At 39.9% G+C, this 13,786-nt stretch overlaps 1 protein-coding gene across 2 annotated transcripts in view; it reads left to right on the top strand.

Annotated features, from left to right (window-relative positions):
• kif5ab (kinesin family member 5A, b) overlaps window positions 1–13,786 on the top strand; it is a 95,944-nt gene that overhangs the window by 30,710 nt on the left and 51,448 nt on the right. For both annotated transcript variants that reach the window (XM_074676866.1, XM_074676783.1), the window contains exons 3-9: window positions 5,237–5,310; window positions 5,656–5,760; window positions 6,159–6,207; window positions 8,486–8,541; window positions 10,473–10,560; window positions 10,753–10,877; window positions 12,516–12,620. In XM_074676866.1, the coding sequence (XP_074532967.1) occupies window positions 5,237–5,310; window positions 5,656–5,760; window positions 6,159–6,207; window positions 8,486–8,541; window positions 10,473–10,560; window positions 10,753–10,877; window positions 12,516–12,620 (602 nt within the window). The remainder of the gene's footprint in view (window positions 1–5,236; window positions 5,311–5,655; window positions 5,761–6,158; window positions 6,208–8,485; window positions 8,542–10,472; window positions 10,561–10,752; window positions 10,878–12,515; window positions 12,621–13,786) is intronic.

Genomic DNA, 13,786 nt, shown 5'->3' with positions numbered 1-13,786 from the left:
TATGGTGCAGGGAAGGAAACAGTGTCTCGAGTGTTCCAGGGGGAGGGTCCACATGAGGCCAACTTGGTTCTTACAAACTACCATTTCAAAGCTGAATATTTATGCCTCTGTTGTGCCTCATCTCCAGTGTGTAATCTACAGAAGCATAATGGTACGATGAAGTCAATCTACCTGTGGTCCTCCCTCAGAGATATTAACAGAGGCCGAATGGGGCACAGATGGTGGCAGTGAGTAGAATTGGAGCCAGGGGGACTGGCTCCAATGATACACACTGAGAGTGTGAGAGTGTGTGTGCATGTTTGTGGAGCTCCCTGTGCGTATTTACAAGCAGTGCCGAGTTCATTGTTTGAGTATAAAGGTGCAGTGGTTGTGGAACTTCATTTTGATGATGATTGCAGTGTGTAAAAGCCTTATGTCTGCCGGAGTGGTATGAAGTAGCTTGCATACAAACATTGCTATTAGCATTTTACAACCCTGTTTTGTTCTACCGTTGCTTCTCCTGGGTGAATTTTTTATCATCCGAGAAATCACACATTACATGCAGCATGAAAATCTGTCACACTTCAGTCCTAAACATAGACTGTAAAAAAAAAAAAAGAATGTCATCTTGCTTGGCTCGAAGTGAAATCACCACAAAAACTGCTCCCCCTGGTGGCTAGCTGCAGTAGAGGTAAAAAAAAATCTGGCTCCCCAGCCATTCCAGATGAACTGTGGTCAAACTTTAAACAATTAAATGTGATGATATAAAGTAGACATGCACCGACCAATCGGCGCTGGTTTCCTGAATTTTGGGAGATCAGTGATTGGTGATTGGCCCAATCCTTCATTTGAAACTGATCTGATATATCTCTGGACAGCCAGCCTTTGTTGCTTTTTGCTTTCAGGCCTAAAACTCAGGACACTTTATTAGTTGTTAAAGCTAAAACAAAAATTATTTCATTGTTTCACAAGTATTGTACAATGATTTTCGATAAAATAAGATTGGAACATTGAAGGTATATGCTGTCAGTTAAAAAAAAATAAAGAAATAAAAATTAGTATCGGCCCACATTGGCATCGGCAGGGCAGGCTTTTAAGAGATAGGTGATTGGTGATCGACCAGTAAATTGTGATTGGTGCACCCTTAATATAAAGATATTGTTGGGCTACCTTCTGTTTAAGTCCTCTTAACTTCACGTAATATATATTTTATATATAATTTATATTTGTATGTAATATATATTTTTGTCACCCAGCTCCACTCAGATTCTCTCAGAGTCCTTCATAGTCTCTAATGAGTTAAACACACACATTCAAATGAAAGACCTAAGTCCCTAAGTCCTGCCTCTGACCTTGAAAAATACTAATCAGAGCTAATGAGCTGCACCTGGGATGGTAAACCAGATTTTAGGAGTCAGCCAGGGCACCCTAAGCCCTCTTGTGGGAACACCCCTGGCTGGAAAGAATTATAACTCTAAAAGACAAGCAACAACGTCCAGGAAGATGTGATGAAGACTCCAAAACTATCCCAGTGACAATCTCCTTGTAATGGACACAGTTTGAAGCCAGCCTGGCCCAAAAAAAGGAGGAAAGATAAAGAGATCCAATCCACTGAAGGATCCAGCCTTTGTAGACAGCTCAGTCTGAAGTGAAATGAGGCACTCCGGGTTTTGGAGGACTTCCTGTCAATGTCACCAGCTGTTCCCGCCCTTACATTTGTGTCTTGTTGCACTGCTTGTCATGCCCTGTTTTGTTTTGATGCTTTTTGGTGCCTCAGTTGTTGTGTAGTCTTTGCCTCTCGCCTCATGTCCTGTGGTCTTGGTTTCTTTTTTGTGTATTTCTTGCTCCTTGTTTATCTAATTCAGTTTTGCCTCCAGCCCTGTATGTTCCCTTCCTCTTCGATTGTACATTATTAGTTTCACTTCTGTGTCTCTTGTCACACCTGTGTCTGTTGCTTGTTACCCTATGTGTGTGTATATATAGAGTCTCTGCCCTGTGCTTGTCAGTCTGTTGTGTCTAATCTCCTCATGTCGTGTACCTCATTTTTCCTGTGAGTTTTCCTTGTGGCTTTATTTTTCCAGTGTGTGTGTGTGCGTGTGTGAATTTGTCTGCAGTTAGGTCCACTTGCGACTACACTTGTGACACTGCCTCTGTTGCCCAGCAGCAGGTAGCTAGTTGGCTGACTCACTAACAGTTAACATGTAAACAAAGGCCATGGCTAAAATTGTGATTTTAGTCTCCTCCTGAACACCTGGTTTTGCTCAGTTGGTAGACTAGGCACCAAAGTAAGAGGCTGCGGTCCTCGTCACATTGATAGTACGATCAGTTCCCTGTTGTGACGTGATTAGGTGCATGTCCTCTTCCTCCCTCCTGCCACATTTTGTGCTGCTCTCTAGCTTTTCTATCTAATAAAGGGAACTAAATCAAAAAAAAAGGTACACTTTGAAGAATGCAGCCCCTGAATTGGGACATGGAATTGAAATAAAGTGGGAAGGTGAGCATAATGGGACAATGATGAGTCGAGCCAGGATCAGGTAAAAGCTATAATAGCAGAGGAAGCCAACGGTCAGTCCCATCTTTTAACTTTCCACAGACTCTGGCAGTGTGTTTCTGCCAGGTGTGTGAGAGCTCAGGGCTGTCCTACTGTCAATTCACAGCATCCTCTGGGCTCTAATTTGGACTTTACAATACCAGAGTATATCCTTCTGAAATCTGCATATCTATAAATTTGTGTGGGATTCCCCTGAATTCAGAGAAAAGTAGATGATGTTTGACTATAGTTCTCTGAACACTTATAAACAGAGCAAACTCTGGGTGTGTCTCAAAGGGATAAAGTTCCATCTTTTCTTCCTCCACTTGCGTCGTTCACTTGTGTCTTCGTCCCTCCCACCAGAGATGATGGGAGAGACGCGAGGAAATGAAAAGAGGAGAGAGGACAGAGGAGATTCGTTTTTAGAGCCATGGGATATCCTGTCCTACGGAGCCTTACATGATGACGTTTCAGTGATGACGGCGTCAGTTGATCACCTCTGGATCATCTGTCAGTCAGCTCTAATAGCTGTTTGTGTCTGTACATGTGTGCTGTAATAACTCTGATAAAACATAAACAGTAACAGAGCTCTTTCTGTTTCTTTAACCTTTTCAACAAACGTTACCAGAAAGAAAACCTGTTCTCTGTTTATTCTGTGTGCTGTTTAGAAGCACACAGATCACTTTACCGGTAAAATGCGTAAATGTGAGATTATTCATGAATTATGTATCCTTTATCTAGAGCACATCTGATCGTGAACTCTGAAACTTACCTGGCAATTGGTTTCAGTACTCAACGGTACTGATTTTTGGGAATTTTTTGTGTTTGTGTGGTAAAAATATCAATCTTTTTTGTGATGAAATGTTTTTTTTTGTTTTTTCAATTTAGCATATTTATTCTTCAATATATAACCTTGTAATGCTGTGTTCATGTCCAGCATGGAAATCACCTACTTTTTCACTCCCTCACAGTCACAAGGATGTGTTTAGGTACCTAAACATGGTACCTTTTGATTTTTCGTAAATCAGTACCCGGTACTTTGGACAGAATTCGGTCGGTACCTATAAAAGTACCTAATTCGTTACCCACTCCTACAATTATCACTTCGGGACAGTCTTCAAAATGGCGACTAAGAAAGAACTTCGTTAACGTGGAGGAGATAGGACAGAGGAGGCATGAAATTATCGCTTTGACACGCACCCATAGATGTAAGAGAGAGGAAAAGTACTTGAAAGCTTGTGAGATACTATCATGTTAGTGGCTTTTGTGGTTCTTTAATGCACGATACTTCAAACTCAAAGTTAATGTAAAACTCAGCTTAGCAGAGTTAAAAATATGTAAGCTCTGTAAGTAACTGCAGGCGCTTGCCACTCCTGACAAGCAGAAAGGGAAACTAATTTCCATGACAAACTGTGGTCACATAACCTACAGGTATGAGCATCAAAACTGCCCTGATTTACAAGATGCACGCTTATCACAGCACAGCAGGAGAAACATATCCAGAAGGCCTCAAGATCAAACGAAACCAACACCCCGAAGAGATGAATCTTTTCTCCTCCGCCCCTCACTTCATCTGCATGTCTCTACATCTATCTGCCTCTTTCTTCCCCCTCTCCCAGCTAAGGTCTTGTTTCTTGTGCCACCTTCAAAGCAAGAGAGCCAGCTCTATATGAAGCATGAAAAGCAGATTGATTCAGTGGAAGCCACTGCTTATAGAGTGTGAGATTATCACGTAGGCCGAGGAGAGAAGAAATAAAAGGCCAGATGAAACCAGGCACAGGGTGGGAAGGATTCAAGGTGAGGGATTTAGCAAAATGAAGGAGTGAGATGAAAAGTGAGATTGGTTACCCGCTTGGGTGAAAGAGGTTACAGGGAGGGTGAGGCAGGCCTGAGAAAGATGGTTCAGAGGCGCACACGTTTACTGTCTCTCCTTTTCTGTGCATTTTGTTCTGAGTGTTTCTTTATACTTTATCTCTGCTTTCTTTGCCCTTTTCATTGTCTTTCCTCTTCTGTGTTCCTCTGTTGTCTGGAGATCTCATCTCCCGCTGTCTTTATTTATTTTCAGAGGCATATTTTTTCACCCTTTGTTCTCTTGCACTTTGTTACGGCCTCGCTCTGTAAAGCTGAGAGATGTGAGTGCAGGGAAAGAAAAAGGTGCCTTGTGGCTTCAGCTGAGAGCCTTTGATTGGTCTGTGGTCGGCTAACCTGTGGCCACCGGCCTTTCAGGGTGATGTGTTTCCCTTTATCCATGTCTGACTTTTACCACAGGCGTTTATTAGACCTTGACAGCAGTATGACATTCAGCTGTTTGCTGCCTTTATAACCTTCAGCGGTAAGACTCTTGTTTTTTACTGCTCCTCCCACCAGATGAATGGAGAGAATAATATGTCTGAACTTCCCTGAGTGCCTCTTGGTGACTTTAGCACTGCAGGTAGATGTTGTTTATTGTGTGCAGCCACAGAGGTCATTCAACAGCTAACCAAGCTAAACTGTGCGTACATCTGAGTGCACACTGGCTCACTGAGGCAGAGTTTGATCCGTCTTTGGAGCAAAGGTCGGACATATTTGTCTTTGTGTGCAAACTTGTCGACCTTTATGTTCTTTGTTTTTATCCTTGTGTGGCTGAAACTGTCAGATTTCTTTTCTTCTTTTTTTTTTTTACTACAGTTTCACACTGCTTCCTCTGTTTTCAGCTTTTTTAACACTTTTTTCTTTTCTCATTTTTAGATGTACTGGGTGGATACAATGGGACCATCTTTGCCTATGGGCAGACCTCCTCAGGAAAAACACACACCATGGAGGTACAGTGATACTAAATAATTCAAATGGCAGACTCCTTTATGTGGCATTCGCACGCACACACTCACACACTTATTTTCCTTCTTGTATCTCCTCCTCTGCTTGCCCTGACAGTACATCTCCCTCCATCGCTGTCATTACTTACTATCTCTCTTCACCAGCCTTCTGTGGAAGCTAACCTCCTTTACAGCCCTCTCTGGGAAACAACCCCCGTTCCTTTTAAAGTCAAAAGCCACTCTGCTCTCCTTTCTTTTATGATTCTCTCTACTTAATTCATCCTAAGGTCTGCATTTATCCTTCTCTCCACTCAGACTCCTCCTTCCCATCTCTTGTTCTTCCCTCCACAGGGGAATTTACACGACCCCCAGGGGATGGGAATCATCCCTCGAATCGCAGAAGACATTTTCGAACATATATTTGCCATGGATGAGAACCTGGAGTTCCACATTAAGGTTGGTGTGATTTTTCTGTGTGTGTTCAAGTGTTACACAGATGCTCCATTTTGCTGTTACACACTACAACACATGCAGTGGGAATAAAAGCTTGTGCGTCTGATGTAATCCTCACATGGCCAGCTGAATGGAATCAGCCGAGCATCAATAAATCATGATATATAAACCCTGATAATCCTGCATTATTTGTCATGCTGTTTTTCTCTTTTTTACCAAAGTCTTCTAATAGAGGATAATACCTCAGCGGGCCCAGAGGAGGACAGATTACAGCATCATCATTCTGCATAATTACATAATGAACATCACTGACATCTTTTCTCATATCTCTTATCTGTAAAACTTATTTTAAAATGTCTTTCAATAACCATTCACCATGTGTTTGTTTTGTTTTGCTGCAGGTTTCCTACTTCGAGATATACATGGATAAAATCCGGGACCTGCTGGATGGTGTGTTTATGCGCTCAAACACATGATTTTTTTAAAAATGTACAGTTTTCATGTACTGCATAGTTTTGATCCTTTGCAGGGAAACAGTAAAACATAAGATCTCTTTTAAAGTCCCAAAATGATTTTCCTTTGAAAAGCTTCATTAGAAATATCCTCTTATGAAACCCCAGTGAGAGAAGAGATAAGAAATGTCCATAATCATCCAAAATACATGTCCATTGTAGTCATGCACACAGCTTAATGTGTAATTGCGAACAGTGAGAAATTGGTTCATGGACCATTTTTTGGCCCATTTCTCACCTCCCAGGGTTAATACAGTGTGACTGCCTTGCTGATACTGATTGCAGACATGGCTCAAACCTTGTCTGCATGTTATTGACAAATTCAATAAGATAGCAAACCTGTTCTACGAAAGGTTATATTTTTCTTAAAGATTAAAAAAAGAAACTGTGCTGTGATTGGCATTTCCTAGCTAAAAGTAAACATACCAAAAAGTACACCAGAAAGAAACAATGACTAGAAAGACAAGTGAAACAAGTTTGAAGTGCTACAATATGAGTATAAAAGAATCAAAAACACAACAAAGAGGACAAACACAAAGATAAACGTTTAAAAAGATACCAAATGATGTAAAAGAGAAACAAAACAGCTTCACAGAGATGTGAAAACACATTAAAGTGGCAAAAAAATTGAGCATGAAACAACTTTTTATGCTTTTATTAGCAAGAAAGCCAATAGGTCAAATACAGGACTTGAGAGACTACTATCCAATAAACAAAAAAACAAGCTGACTTATAGTTAAGTCCAAAATACATCTTTTGAACCTTAACTTGTACATCTGTCCACTTTTTTAAGCTAACAGTGATACAGTTGTTTGAAGTTTTGTTGTTATTATGTGACAATTAATAATTTCACGTAGCTAAAAATCAACACATTAGTTCGCAACTCCGCATCCTGCAAAAAGTTAGCCTGAAAAGTACTATTAAATTGTCTGTATTTTCTTCGTTTTCTTTCTCACAACAATTGCACACTTAGAGCCACATTTTTGAAACAATAAGTGATGGTGCTCATGGGAAATGTAGTTTTCATCCTACTGAAATTACACTGGTTAGCTCTAATAAGGTCACCAGAAGCTACAGATGAGAACTCCCTATCAAAAGTTGTAGATATGGCTGTTGAAGCACTAACACTGATATGGCAATGTTAAGAGAAAAAACAAAGGTCTGGGGCTTAAGTTCTTAGTCAACATAGACACTTACCTGACATAAACAGTGGTCTTCTGAAAGAAAAAACAAAACAAAAAGGGTCCTGCAGTAGAGATGGTTCAGAGAGCTGAGATTTGAAAAGAGAAATTTACCCGTGCCCTTATGCGTCATGGGCTTTAGTATTTGAGTTATGATAACGGTAAAAAAACCTCAAGGAGCTTTTATCTATAGAGATAAATTGAAAGTGGGAAAAAAACATAATGCTTTTCAATTTACTCTTCCTATATATATACAATAAAACTCTGCAAATCTAGACATTAAACACACCACAACAACACAACACTGCAGTTTATAGTCCCATCACAGAGATGTTACCAGTGCAAAATGATAGAGAGGCCCGAGCAGGGAGAGGCAGGCAGCATCCTTGTGATTACATCTCTAATCGAGCCAGAGACCGTGTTGAAAGCCCTCATCTGTATGCAGGGGAGTTCACGGCAGCTGAGGAACATTTAAGCTATGAACAAAAAAAAAGTCGACAACAAGCGAGATGAATCGAGGCAGCACAGAGAAAAACACCCTGGGGATGTATTTGTGAAGAAATAAAGTGACTGCGGGGTGATAAAACGCACAAACACACACACACACATGCATTCAGAAGCACATGGTTTACAAGATAGAAAGTCCGTGAAACAGGGTAAAATTCAATTATCATTGATGAAACAGGACTTTCACATGAGAAATGGCCCAAGCAAGAATTTATCCCACAAAGAGATATAGCCGAATGATTATTGGTCCATTGTCATAGTAGAGCTATTTGCTGAATCCTGATGTCTCTGTTACTTAGAAAAAATAATTCAAGTGCTTTCTAAACCAAAGCCTCACATATCTCTCCCCGTCATATTACCTGAGTGTGACTCACTTAGATAAAGAGGACACAGTCAGGTCTGATTATAGCTCTGCCATGAGTAAAAACACAACTTCACATGCACGCTCATTTGCCAACAGTCATTTAAATATAGATGATGTGTTAGCTAACACAGTTACCTTTCTCTTTATTTTCCCTTACACCCCAGTGACAAAAACCAACCTGTCGGTGCATGAAGATAAATACAGAGTTCCCTACGTGAAGGTGAGTCAACGGCAGTTTGATGTTATTCAGTTTGAGTCTTTTGCTTTTATATGATGGGGCATTTTGAAAATGTCACTATTTTATGGGTTTGTTTACTTCCACTTTAATGTTTGTCATTTAAATGTAATCATCATGAGCATCAACAATTGGATACACAGCCACCCTGTCTCAGAGAAATCCACTCGGGTGGAAAACTTAACTTATTATTTGTTAATCCAAAGAAAAAAGTAACAAGGCTTTGCATTCTGTACATCTGTTCTATTTACTACAGGAATGGCTTAAGGCACTTAATACTAATGGAATATATTGAATATTTTAAAGATGTTGCTTTTGGAGAAGGCTTGGGTTTCACAATTGGGTTATATTTTTTGATTTAAATATAATCAAAGGCTACAGGTAAGCCAGCTGTTAGCTTAGCATAATATTAATACTTGGACAAGGCTACTTTAACTCTCATAAATCCATAAGGATATAAAGACCTCATTATTTTAATTCACATGAAAACAAATCTACGACCATGTAAGTCTTAAATTGATGATATTAAAGTTTTACATTCAAAAGTATGGAGAAGTTCTGTGGAGAGAATAATGTCTTACATTGAATGAATAACTTTGTTTACATAGATTTATGAGGTTACCCTGGTTAATTTGGAAAAACTTAGTTTTAATGGTAAATTTAAAACTCCTTTCTTGTAAATTTAGGAGTTCAAAATCAAAGATAGCTTCTGTTATTAGTTGTAATATGTCCAGAGCCAGAAATAGTCTTAAGTGCATCTCTCTCCAATGACTCTGTTTATAGTTTTCATTTATATTTTTATTTCTATTTAGAAAGAAAGCAAACAAAGCTTTAAAGACAGTTTTATTATGGAAAGCAGGCATGCCTACCAGTTTCAACCAGATTTTCTTCTTGAATGAGGTTTACCTAACCTTTTTCTGGTTAAGCGTCCTCTGATCAAGCTAGCTTAAGTTTTAGCTGAAACCAAATTCCCTACCTCAGAGTATCTTCTTTCCAGAGTATAAAGATTTGAAATTAAAATGACAGAGTTAGCAAACTAATTTTCTTGTACTTTTTATCCCTTTAAAGGATAATTTAGGTTTATACAGCTTTTAAATTGTTTATAGAATGAAATAGAACAAAATACTCACCCAGAAAGTTTTCCTGATCCAAGCAGTGCTTCGGGAGGTATTTAGATCCAAAATCGTGCAGAGGACGTCCGTATAATGGAATCCATCGGGGCATAGACAGCGCCGCTCCTAAAACTGCATTAATCGTCCAAAAACTCATGTTTTTCACCATAATCCATCATGGTCCGCTCCGGGTTAGTCCTCTGCTGCAGTCGGTGTCACTCCAGACAGCACTGTGTGGCTGTACTGACCTCTGAACTGACGAAGACTTTGTTTACGTTTGCCCCTCCGTGCATGCGCAGTACTCTCTGGAGAGCTGACTCCACTTCCCCCTTTCTTTGAGGGACAAACGTAAACAAAGTGATCGTCAGTTCAGAGGTCATTACAGCCACACAGCGCTGTCTGGAGTGACACAGACTGCAGCAGAGCACTAACTTGGAGCGGACCATGATGGAATATTGGTGAAAAACATGAGTTTTTGGACGATTAATGCAGTTTTAGGAGTGGCGCTGTCTATGCCCCGATGGATCCCATTATACGGACGTCCGCTGCATGATTTTGGATCTAAATATCTCCTGAAGCACTGCTTGCATTAGGAAAGCCTTCTGGGTGAGTATTTTGTTCTACTTCATTCTATAAACAATGTAAAAGCTGTATAAACCGAACTTATCCTTTGATACAGACATACGAAAATATATGTTGAGAATTGGACAAAAAAACATTGGAACTACAATAAAATGCACACACTGTATGGTATGTTTTCATCACAGCACAATTAACTGTTTCACATGTTTTTCTGTAACCCAGGGGTGCACAGAGCGTTTTGTCACCAGCCCAGAGGAAGTGATGGATGTGATAGATGAAGGGAAGGCCAACCGTCACGTTGCTGTTACCAGTGAGTCACACCTCTAATTTTTTTTTCACTCTGATGCAAAATGTAACAACTTTCAGGTGCAAAGGTGAGAAACACATAATAAGGTGAAAATGAACCTTTGACCTTCTGTAACTAAACCGTTTAAGGGAAAGGATTTGTTTTTCTGTGAAGATGCTGAATAAGAGTCTCTCCTTTTGTTGTTCTGTTCTTCAGACATGAATGAGCACAGTTCCCGCAGTCACAGCATCTTCCTGATAAACATTAAACAAGAGAACGTGGAGACAGAGCAGAAGCTGTGTGGGAAGCTGTACCTGGTCGACCTAGCTGGGAGTGAAAAGGTAGGGGGAGTGGGTATTTTTGCATAAGTGGGGCTCTGCACTTTTCAAAAATCAATCGTCAGTGGACTTTTAAAACACTGAGACCAGATGGCTTTAGAGAAACTGTGTTTTTAGACATCAAAGAAGCAGACAGACAACACTTAAAAGCCTTAAACTTCAATCTTTAAACATCTTTTAAGTGCTAATTGTACCCCATGTGATTAATTTAAATTAGACTCAACATAATAAAGAACTAGCACAGACACCGAGGACTGATTCTATTCTGAGGGCTTAGTTTAGACAGCGGCTGATGAAATATGAAGGTTAGTGTTTGTTCATTTTTCAGGAATCCAATCAGTGCAGCCAAAAGAGGCAGAAAAAAACATTTCTGAGAAATAATAAACCCTGGAAAATCATTTCCCTCCACTCAGATACAGTAGACTTTGAAAGAGGTTTCAGATGAGACAAAGGTCAAATTGAGTGAAGCCACAAACAACTAATTGTTCTCTTTTTTTTGTTCAAGGCCTTTGGGATTATTTCTGACTCAACTCGTCTCATAAAAAAACAATATATCTCCAGGATAGAGGTCATACTCTTGAATCAGTCAGGAAATACATTAGAGACCCAGCTGACCAGGACCTTCGCCTCTGGGTGAAGTCCACTGTTGATAGTATTGATGCAGAGAATAGAACAGAGTGTGTGCTTGGAGAAGTAGATGACCATACAGTCTGGATTTATGCTGATGATGGAGGTTTTTAGCTATTATAAAAGGATCCATAAGTGGCCTCAGTCGTCCCAGGGGGAGGAAACAGCTCTGCTTCAACCACTTCTCAGACTTCAATACAAAACAAGTGAAATAAGTGGGAAGATGGGTCACGCACCACGGAGGCTTTGATTGAACAACTTGCTCTCTTCTATAATTAAGCTCCTCATTATCGGGCTGTAAACAAATATATCCCATGATAATTGTGACTCAGTGTGGTGTGTATTCTCTTTAAAAAAAAAACTTGCTTAAACCCTCTGAAGCTGGCTGCTTTTGGTGTTTCTCTCTTAATGAACAATTATTATTGGTGTAATTAGATGTTTTCATAACAATGACTGCTAATTGGCCAAAGTGAGCATGAAAATATGCTTACTAGATTGTGTAATCAAGCTTTATCACATTTGTATCTTTGCATCACTATGAGCATACAGGTACTGTATTAAAACATGTTATATTTCACAGATGTGTTATTTCAGTTTTAATTTGTATATAATTTGTTTTGTATTGGAAAAATACATTGAAAAATAGAGATGTATTTCTTTGGTGGAGTTTGTAGGTTGTTTGTTTACAAATAACTTTTGTTGAAAGAGCAGCATCATTGAAAACCTGTTATATTTGTATTTGTTAATCTTAGGAAACTTAATTAATTAAGTTAAATTTAAAAAAATCAATGACTTTATTCCACTGACCAACAAAAAGCTGCCCAGTATGGTAAAATATTGTGATATTTAGGCAGTGTGTCAGAAGTCGAAGGTATTTCAAGGATCCTTTCCAAGTTCACTGTAACAAATCAGAAGGTTTCTGGATTCAAAACAACCCACTGGACCTCATAAATACACCGAGTTTCACAGTTTATGCGCTAAATCTTCCAATGTGTGTGTGTGTTTCTATGTCAGGTCAGTAAGACAGGTGCAGAGGGAGCAGTGCTGGATGAGGCCAAGAACATCAACAAGTCTCTGTCAGCTCTGGGGAATGTCATCTCAGCCTTGGCGGAGGGAACGGTATGTTGAAGAGATATTCTGCAGTCTCTCTTATCCTCAGGACACACTTTGGCTTCTTCCTTTTCCTCTAGCCTGTTAGCTTCCAACACTTAACCAACATCTGCAGCCCAACTATTTGTTTTCCAATAACTTTGTCTTACTTACAGTGAGTTTACTGAACACATTAGGACAGACTGTCTTTGACCTTTTCAATTTTCAAGTTTGTGTTTTATCAAAAGAAAACCAGCATTAACAGTAAGATGACAAAATGCAAACAAACCAGCCAAATATTTCCACCTTTGAAGGATGTGAAAGTGTAATCCTGGCTCTAAGTGCTAAAAAATGCAGTGCTTTAAATGGGCTATGAGAACTAAGGACACGGTTACACTGGCCATCCAAACTGTGCCACAGCCTCTTCAAAGCGTGCGAAAGCAGAGAAGTGAATTGTGTTTCAGCACGGCACACTTGCGGTCACACTGGCTAAACGAACTGGGCTTTAGGCTTGAAGCGTGCTTAAGCACAATACAGTCTGCCAATGTGACAACGTCCTAACTGGAGAGAAAGTGTTTTGCCATTGTTGTCCTTTTCAGCAGCAGAGAAAACGCAGATCTCTCTTCTCAGCTGGTGTGGTGTTGGGAACTAGTGTCGTAATTTAACCCAGTCACACTGGACCAAACAAACTGGACTTTAGCGTTGATGCATGCTTGGGCACAATACGGAATGCTAATGTGACCGCACCCTAAGTGTCCACTTGACATTGACTCCAGAAATACTAGAAACCACATAGACACACATTCAAAGAAGCCAATCCTTACAGCAAAGATAAAAATGTTTATAGCCTGACACAAAAATAAACAAACTAGAAAAGCTCTCGGAGAGCGCAGACCTTTGCCAAGCATATTGTGATTGTCACGCAACACTTTAGTCCTACTTTAATGTTATACTCCCTTTCAGCAGACTGTCTGCTACAATTTGGTGTTAGTTGCGGTTTTGTAGGATAATTTGTTACCAGACAGTGTTGGAAATTAAGATGACCCAGTACCAGTGGTGGCTGCTGGTCAGTCAAGGAGGGGACTCTCATTTTTTTCCGGCCTACATCATAAATTTGTTTATTTATTTAAACGTAAATTCTACCCTCTGTGCCAGCTTGTTAGCAGCAGGAGCTGCTACGTGAGACTACGACAGGC

Source organism: Halichoeres trimaculatus, unplaced genomic scaffold (assembly GCF_033239565.1).
Source record: "Halichoeres trimaculatus isolate MK-OKI-2021-1 unplaced genomic scaffold, fHalTri1.1 fHalTri1_scaffold_1, whole genome shotgun sequence".
In the NCBI taxonomy this organism is placed as follows: Eukaryota; Metazoa; Chordata; class Actinopteri; order Labriformes; family Labridae; genus Halichoeres; species Halichoeres trimaculatus.
This window is presented reverse-complemented; position numbering and strand designations above follow the sequence as displayed.